Source organism: Polyodon spathula, chromosome 17, assembly GCF_017654505.1.
Source record: "Polyodon spathula isolate WHYD16114869_AA chromosome 17, ASM1765450v1, whole genome shotgun sequence".
Taxonomy (NCBI): domain Eukaryota; kingdom Metazoa; phylum Chordata; class Actinopteri; order Acipenseriformes; family Polyodontidae; genus Polyodon; species Polyodon spathula.
The window spans coordinates 18,764,866-18,773,878 of NC_054550.1; the positions used below are offsets into that span (position 1 = coordinate 18,764,866).

General features: G+C 40.0%; 1 protein-coding gene across 1 annotated transcript; it reads right to left on the reverse strand.

The window, feature by feature from the left end:
* Positions 1 to 864: 864 nt before the first annotated feature.
* Positions 865 to 8,633, reverse strand: plek2 (pleckstrin 2). Its single transcript, XM_041276759.1, has 9 exons — positions 8,527 to 8,633; positions 7,744 to 7,908; positions 6,698 to 6,876; positions 5,935 to 6,026; positions 4,778 to 4,965; positions 4,399 to 4,500; positions 3,338 to 3,421; positions 2,774 to 2,852; positions 865 to 2,068 (listed from the first exon to the last, which is right to left on the reverse strand). The coding sequence occupies exons 1-9, from the start codon at positions 8,581 to 8,583 to the stop codon at positions 1,938 to 1,940; spliced, it is 1,077 nt and encodes a 358-aa protein (XP_041132693.1). The 5' UTR covers positions 8,584 to 8,633; the 3' UTR covers positions 865 to 1,937.
* Positions 8,634 to 9,013: the final 380 nt, after the last annotated feature.

A 9,013-nucleotide genomic window follows, 5' to 3' on the forward strand; every position in this document is an offset into this window, starting at 1 on the left:
CCAATCTTTATAAAGTCTTGATTTGGGGCTGTGTGACTGTCTGCCTTGAGTGCCGTACTGCAGGGCTCTGAACAGGACAGCGCGCAGTAGAATCCTGAAGGAAGGGGGGGGGGGGGGGGGGGGGGGGGGGGGGGGGGGGTTGGGGGGTGGGGGGGGGGGGGGGGGGGGGCGGGGGGGGGGGGGTGGGGGGGGGGGGGGGGGGGGGGGGGGGGGGGGGGGGGGGGGGTGGGGTATCTGCCCAGGCAGGAATTCACTTCCCCCCCCACCGAGGAAGAATCGAAGTTAAGTTTATTTGCCATGCTAGTGGGTCCTCCTAGACTACCGAGCTTAACAGCTCTCACAGCTTTCTTTTCTTTTTTTAATGAAAATAAATGATAAACACATCAAAAAACAAAGGTTTAAACAAACGAGTCGCTAAAGCTTTGGATACGGAAATGAGTTACCAGAGTATACCACGCAAGTCTCCCCCACCCGGAAGTAGTTTGTGTGGCTAATCCCACCCCCACTGAGTGCTGCCAGGGAGGCTAGAGAAGCTGAATACAGCTATAAAACCTGGAAGCTCTGCAAGGGAGCGCCCTCTACAGTGTCTACCAAATTACACCTAAAGGTTAACGTTTAAAGCTGCCAAAAGTCCAGAACAGTTTCAGGAATATCAAACTTTAATTTTATTAATTTAATCAGATTTTGGACAAAAACATTTTTCAATAACTCATGAGTTAACGCTTGAAAAATAGTCTTTAAAATAACTCATGAGAAAAGGTTACAGATGATACTATATTTTATTTTTGCGTAAAAGGTGCATATGATGTAATACAAAACAGAGAAATCTATTACAAAAATAATATACAATGACCACATATACAGTCAAACCTGTTTAAAATTAATCCAGTTAATGATTGTCCTTTTCTGCTTATCATCTACATATTGGCATAAGAATGACAATATAATAGGAGTCAATAGGCGCCAGCTCCATATGAGTTGATTATAACCACACTCCTGGTAATATCAGCATCTGTCAGCAATTTTCACTCCACTTCCTATGACTTGGAGATGCAAGCCCACGATTAGAGAGCTCACATGTAGTTGCAGGTTAAAAGGTGTTTACTGAAATGTTCTGGCTTGCGTTGTGTTATAATGTTCATCATTGTAGAACACTGAATAATGAATACATAAATAAATGCAGTATTGTGATCACAACAGTGCTACATATGGAGTTTCACACAGTAAAATATGTTTTATGACATCAGCTTTCATTGTCACTATTTCTGCTCGGCCCCATTGAAGTGACATTAAAACTGTTTGACTCTGGACAAAATATGAAGTACAAGCACTGGTTCACAGGGCAGTGTACAAAGAGACAATAAAAACATGGACCATAAAAATGAGTATTCTGTATAGGTGTAAATATGTTTAAAAAAAAAAAAAAAACTTTCTACAGCTGCTCATTCAGTATGAGCATTATACATTAATTGTACACTCACAGAATGCATAGCAAAATAATCAGGGCAGATACCAAGAAGTAATCCTGATTCCAGCTACAGCTATTGGAGATACTGGGCTGTATTTCTTAAAGAAAGCGAGGCTAGTAACAGACTGCTCTCAGTCTTAATTAACACGTGACTCCTATATGAATGCACATCTAATCTCCAAGTGCCTTTGGTACACCAGAGTGTCACCATTAACATGCCCCCCTTCAACATCTAGCCTGCAATGGATTTAAGACATACAGCCAAGTAAAGGCCTGGATGCGATGACAGAAACAGAAAACAATACAAAGTAAATCTAGAAGAAGACGTTAGTTACGATTACTGGGATATTTCACATCTGTAACAAGTTGCTTTTTACCCGGTGTAACGAATAGACGGTTTTCACCATCACACAACATTGCTCCTTCAACACACACATCACGACTGTCCCAGCCCTGAAATCTTGTCCTGCTAACACGTCAGCTGCTTGAGGGCGCTGATCCATTCCAGCCTCTCTTCCTTGGAGGCGGCCTGGATGTAGTAGTGAATGTCGTTCCGAGTTATAATTTTGAACAGATTGCCCTGCAGCTTCCCCTTCACTCCTGTGGGACAAAGGAACACATTAGTATCCAGTACCTGCTGTATTCAATCACTCCGACTGTCTCTACACAGATATTCACTGGTGAAGCCTTTGTCATTCAATGAACTTCAAAACTCCAAAAGCTTCAGCTAAAAGTGTATGCTGGACAGAGTCAGCACAGCATAAGCTTGTAATACAGTAAATAAAGTATGTACTGCATACTGTGCAAGCAAACAAAAAAAAAAAAAACTGGATTAAATGTACACAAGAGTTATTGTCTCTTGGTCCATGGTTACATTTTTGGAGGTTAAAGCTGATTTTAGTTTAATTCTTTGGGGTCTATGCTTTTTCAATGAATGTGGATCTATTGTTTAAATTATTAAAATATGACCCTATTTATTACTGGTCGTTTTGATCTGTTGTCTACAATCCAATCTGCAAATTCCTTCACCTACCTCAACTATTTCCCAGGTAGTATAAATACTGAATTGTCTTAAATTATGTCTACATGTTTATCTGCAGTTTAAGGCTTAACACATTAGGTCAGTTCCAGCCCACGGTCCTAACAGTGGCTGACAGTCTTAGTTCAAACCAGGTTGATCTCAGTCTGTTTGCTGATGATGGAAACAAACAGGGTTGACTTCAACTGAGGTGGAAATATGCCATCTGTACAGCTACAGCAGCACTATGAACTCTATATATAAACTGAAATGCCGCTGAGCCGTACCCGAGTGAACTCCGTTGTCTTCGAGTGCCGAGACGAGACAGCCCCGCAGTGGAAATCCTCCGACTGGACGTTGGTCGTCCTAAGAATGACAGGAGTTGCACTGGATTAACTATTATTCTTAAAGGAGAATTAGAGCTCATCTGCTGCCTTTAACAGTGGACACCCTTAAAGAGACACTTTCTATCACCTGCATTTTCATAAGCTTGATCTTCTTAACTTTAATTCTAAATGTTTTAAGCAAGTAAACACCAATTAGAAAGCCACAGAGCAATTATTACAAGCCCTTACAGGAACATGGTACAGCATCTGCAATCCCATTCCAACACCAGTGAACTACCCTGCAGAAACCCAAGCAGAACCACAGTTATACAGTGGCAACATTCACCCTCCTGTTTATTTCAGTGGGCTATATATCCACTGTGTTAACCATGCCTGTAAAACACTCAAGCGTAATCTATTCACTAGATGCCATTGTGCTCTTACTGCCCTTTAGTATTGCCGCTGCAGTGGCCGAGTCTTTATCTACGCAGCCCCTGCATAAAGTTTGGAGAGTACAGTACTCACGCGGGAGGGATCATAGTAATGCAGGTAACCAGGCTCCGCCCTCAGAATGAACAATCGAATCTTCCAGCTTTTTCTGTTGTGTCCCTGGGGTAACAATTAACAGCATTAATAAAATATCTGGCTGTTACACAGAATTCAGATATTGTTAGGAATTGTTTTCTGGCTGTGTTACATGTGAAATATACATGTATGAGATAGTGATTATTTATTATATTATAATTATAAATTATTATTTATTTGATAGTTATTTAAATCTGTTGAGAAAGGTTGACTTAATCAAAAAGGACTTTAAAAAAGACAGTCCATGTTAATCACATGTTATACATATCCATATCTATTTCAGGCCCTTATTTGTGTTTAGAATTATCAATGCATATTTTAGATACAGTAATCCATTGTGTATCCACCCGTCACATATCTGCCATGATCAAGGTCTTCAGCAACGTTAGTTTATTGTTGAACAGAGAAGATTGCAGATCCCACCAAAGTTTTCGTACACGGTGTTGATGTGCTCCGTGTGCTGTCGTTGCTGGTAGTGTCACGTGAGCTGTTCAGTGTGCTGATATGTAAATAAACCCTGTTTGCCTGCGGGGCGTATCAACTTCAACCTCCATCTCACTCTCCTGCCTGTCACTCAGCAGTGAATGCACGCACCTACACGGCAGACGGCTTTGTCACAAGCATGAATACCCTGTATCTTTCTAAACAAGGGATTAAAAGCTGAATCTACTGTGTGAATACAGTAATTGTTACAGCTGTGTATAATGGTATTTAAAACAGGATTCATTTATCCGACTTTTTACATATCTGCCCTTACTCAGGTCCCACCGCAGTCGGATACACAAACCGATTACTGTATTTCAGTAATGCAATCTTGATACATAATTTATTATGCGTCACCATTAAAATCTCATCCTCAGGTTTTCTGTCTACTAAACACGCAAAAGCGTAACTACAAAGTGTAAAATAATTGTGGCTACCAACTAAACTAATTCGAATAGTTATAATGTGCTTCTCATCGTACAGAGAATTGAGGATGGTTGTTGTGGATTAAAACTCACCTGCTTCAACAAATATCCCTGAATCACAACTCTTCCGCTGAGCTCCACTGCCGAGAGACTGATTTCATGTTTCACGCTGGCTTTCCTCTTGCAGCGCTCCGTCTGAGAAGAGGAAAACAAGGTTCTAATCTGAGACAGCTCAGCCATACAAACTGTCCTGTCAGGACACTGCAGGTGGGTGCTTCGGGCAATCTAATCAATAACTGATGGTTAGGGTCACATCTTGTACTATATTGCGGAATATTTTTTATTTTTTATGCATAAGGCATCGTCCTTTTATATTTCTTTATTGAATTGCCATATGAAAAGGAATGATATTGTGCTATTCACATTTTTCTGAAATCTTGTTTCTCAAAAAGAACAGCATTAATTAACGTACGAAGGTGTATAGCGCCGTAGAGTCATCGAGAAACTGATCGGACAGCTCCCCGCTCCTGATCGCCGAGATACTCTTAATCCCTATGGGTTTCACAAAGCTCTCATCCATCAGAGTGGAGGACAGCGTCACGGCTTCAAAACGAGTCACCACAAAATTGAGAGAAACCAACCAGTCGACCAGAGCGGAGCCTGTGGAGAATAAAAACAGCACAGTCTAAATCAACACAAGACTACATCAGTACAGGTCAAACCCCCACAACACACAATGCATTTTCATTCATGAATTGCCTCAAACCCACCACCTGCCCAACTGGATAAGGCAGTAGATGCCACTTAACAGATTAGATAGATGAAGGCAGAGGTTCTCAAACTGTGGTACAGGGACCCCCTACAAGTTGGCAGAGGTTACCCAGGGTGTTACAAGAATTCTGTAAACTTCAATAGAAAGTGTTTTCTTTGTTGTGGGAACAGACAGGCCTTGTGATACTTGCATACAGACCAATATACATTTAACATTTACTACACTGTAGCACAGTTTCTCTTGCTTGTTTGAGAGACTTACAGGTGGGTAACTGTCCTGAAAAAATGCCTGTGTATTGTGGGTCCCTTTCAGATAGCCCTGTGTTAAACGAATCGCATTTAAATAGACACCTATACCGTACCGCTCCGTTTAATCCTGGAAAGATCTGGGTTGTTTTCTAATAGGCAGGTACCTTTGCTTAGCTCTACCCAGCCTGAATTCACAACCCCCAACCAACAGTACAAGATAAAAACTATTATACTATGGAGCATACCAATCTACAGTAGTTAACCACGCAGTTGCACAATAAACACTATGTGACACCAGGTGATATATCTGAACAAGCTCACAAGCTGTTATTAAAGTCCCTCAGCAAATGGAATCACAAGTTATTTAGTCAGCAAGCATTCACACATTGGATTTCAACACTAAATACAAGATCATATTGTCAAACCACACCCAGATCCATATAATGGTAATTGTCAAACAGAATCCTATATACAGTATATGCCCTTACTGTATCAGTAGTGTACTAATTGATCACCATGTTAATATGTAACAGGTAAAGAACATGATTACATACTCTTCAACTAATAACAGGGAAGGGATCTCTTGACGCGTGTTTAAACCAAGCTTACCTGTGAAACACTTCTTGAAAGAGTTGCCTTGTTCTATGTGGTTCATTAGTTTGATCCCACTGTGAATGTCTTGCATTGAATCCGCCACCTGGCTGTGAAATAGGAATAGGGATGAAAGATGAATAAAACAATTCAAGCAGTATAACACTAGCGCGTGTAACAGGGCGGAGACTGGGAGTGAACCAGCAACCCGGCATGCCTAAAGAGATAACCATAGTGCAAAAGAGCCGGCTCATCTGCATTCATGGTTTGAGCTTTTAACCTCATCTCATCTCACAGACAGGGTACAGGACAGAATACAGAATGGCAGTGCATCACACAACACTGCCCGGTAAACAACAACAGCAAGCTGTAGTAAAGATTCGCTTAGTCACTGTTCAGACTAGTTTCTTACTGCTTTTATAATCCTAAGAAAATAATGTATCCAAGCTACTGCACCCTGGAGGTGAAGCCCAGTTTGGCTAGTCCCTGCCCAGACATAGGGCATTCACTGAAGCTGGTTGCACTGCTCAACCTACAGGAATACAAGACTAATGCAGCCCTCCCTGTGGGCCACCAGCCAAGATCTGCAACTTGGCGCCAACATGTTTCAATCCACCTTTGCATAACTCACAATGTTTTCCACATACTCACTAGGACAGCCACAGGAGAGAATCTTTGAGACTGTGACTATGAAGGCAGCTCCCACTGAAGCTAGAGACTGCTAATATGGTGAATTGTATTTCTGAATGTTTTTAGAATAGGTTTACAGGAAGAGACTCACTTCAAGCTGACGTTGTGCAGTTGTATGGACGAGTGCTCTGGATTTGGTTTCAGAGCCTGCGTGGGGTGCAGCGTGTGGATAGCCGCTGTGATGCTGGACGCCCACATGTCACGCTGCTCCCGAGAACATGCTTCCAGAAAATACTCAGTTGATTTCTGTGTCTTTAATTTAATCACCATCTGTTTAAAACAACAAAGTAAATGTAGTCACGCCTTTACAGAAAAGTTTGGCAGTCCACTCAATAGTGTTTACAAAATATTCAATCAGTTTACAACTGTGTGAATACATTTTTAAAAAATTAATGCTTAAGTGTGTAGGTAAGTTTGTTTTTAAACTATCAGAATCATATATCCTTCTGTACTGTAGTAATTACTTGACAAATGTTTAGACTAGAAGAAGTCTTTATCAATGTATTCTTCAGTTGGTTAATTTGATTTAAATAAGCATTGTTATTGATTAATTCATTGATATACCCTGGGCCCTATTAAACACTTTAAGGAGTGTTTGGTAACACTTTCGTTTAGGGATCCGATATAAGCGATTATAAACAATCTATAAACATGTTATTATTCATGCTATTAACAATAACTGAATATGATTAAAAATAATAAGAGCATTATACACTTTTGTCATTGTTTTTTGTGCTATTGCTTATAATCGTTTATAACGAATATAGTCTGTTTTTTCAGGTCTGATTGTCGTTCTATGCCTGTGTGTGTGTGTGTGTGTGTGTGTGTGTGTGTGTGTATACGTGTGTGTCTGTCTTTATGTGTCTGTCTCACCAGTTGTTTGGGGCTGCTTTGATTTTGCAATACAGCTATTACACACTTTTGCCATGGTTTTGTTTTTGCTATTGTTTTAACAGATCCCTAAACTAAAGTGTTACCAAATGTTTTAAGGTCATTATTTTGATTACAGTGTTTAAAAATGATTTTGCTACAGACAAGCCAATAACTACTTTAAAGTGCAGTAAGTACAATAGGTAAATTAAAAACAGGCAGGACCGATAATGTTTTCAATGGCTGCAGCCTATTGTCTTTACTTACCGGTCTGTTCTCGTATTCTAGGCAGGGACAGGTAACTTTGCACTCCGCAAGGATGACCTTGCCTCTGGGCGAGGACTCCCGCTTCCCCCCTTCGTATCTGTAGTACAGAAGCCTGTCCGGATGGAGAACAAACCAGCGCGTCTTCCAGTTGTGCACAATGTGCCCCTATACACAATTCACATAAAACATACATTTCAATAAGGACTTTAAAAGTAAAACACAATTTTGTATGTTTTAATATTGCGCATAGATACCGGTAATGTACGGTGTATATTGGATATTTTTAAATACATTTATTATGACACAGATATATACTATCAAGTATGTACATTTCTAAAATAATCTCGGTAGTATTTTTTGATGAAAACAACATGCCTTGTGTGCAGTTTTTTTTTTTATTTATTAACTTTTTTAAACGAATAGAAATTATAGGCCTATTAAAATTCATAAAAAGTTAGGCTCCACCAATATGGTATCTAAATTGTCACTTTATCAGTACATTGCTTTATTCTAAACGTAAACACATTGTGTATGTAAAATAGAAGAATATATTTTGGAATAGATAACATTAATTTCATTTTTCAAGAGGAAAATGTGTACCAAGTGCAGCATATTAATAATAACGGTAACACAGAAAGGTATATCATTTTAATGACGCAATAAACAATGGTTATTCCACGGGTATTTTTTTTCTTCTTTTTAATATTTCAAATAATTGTACAGTATGGGGTATTTTATATTTAAACAGACTTAAATCTGTATGAAATGTTACAGAATACCTACCCTTTTCACTAGAAACCCTTCCTTGAGAACTGCATTTTCATCCTGAATCCTATCCATTCTGTGCACTCACTTTACAAGACCTGGCAAACTCTGTACTCGTTGTGTCAGAATGCAGGCGCGAGCAGGGATTTAAAGGTCCAGATCCCACCTAGCCGGTGACGTCACTGGTCTGCCCCACCCAGTCTACACCTGGCTAGCTGCGATAACAAAGTGTACATATGCAGTGAGCTGTAGGCGCAACAATATAATATTTAATGGCCCTATTGTATTATAATTATTATGATCATTCTGTTTCAGGAACGCTGTGTAAAGTCTTAAAGTCTAATATTTTATCGACTAGATATATTACCAGTTTTATGCATGTTTCATCAAAAGTACCTGGCAAACACGTACACCAAGGGGTCTGCAACCCTGGTCCTAGAGAGCCCCTATCCTGCAGGTTTTATAGGTGTGTTTACATCACCAGTGGCTAAAGATCTGGAACACC

Coding starts and splice junctions, on each gene's coding strand:
- plek2 (XM_041276759.1), bottom strand. CDS start 8,583: ATGGATAGGATTCAGGATGAAAATGCAGTTCTCAAGGAAGGGTTTCTA. Junction 4,966..5,934: donor TTTCAAGAAGTGTTTCACAG/GTAAGCTTGGTT, acceptor TATTCTCCACAG/GCTCCGCTCTGGTCGACTGG. Junction 2,069..2,773: donor AGACAACGGAGTTCACTCGG/GTACGGCTCAGC, acceptor TTTGTCCCACAG/GAGTGAAGGGGAAGCTGCAG.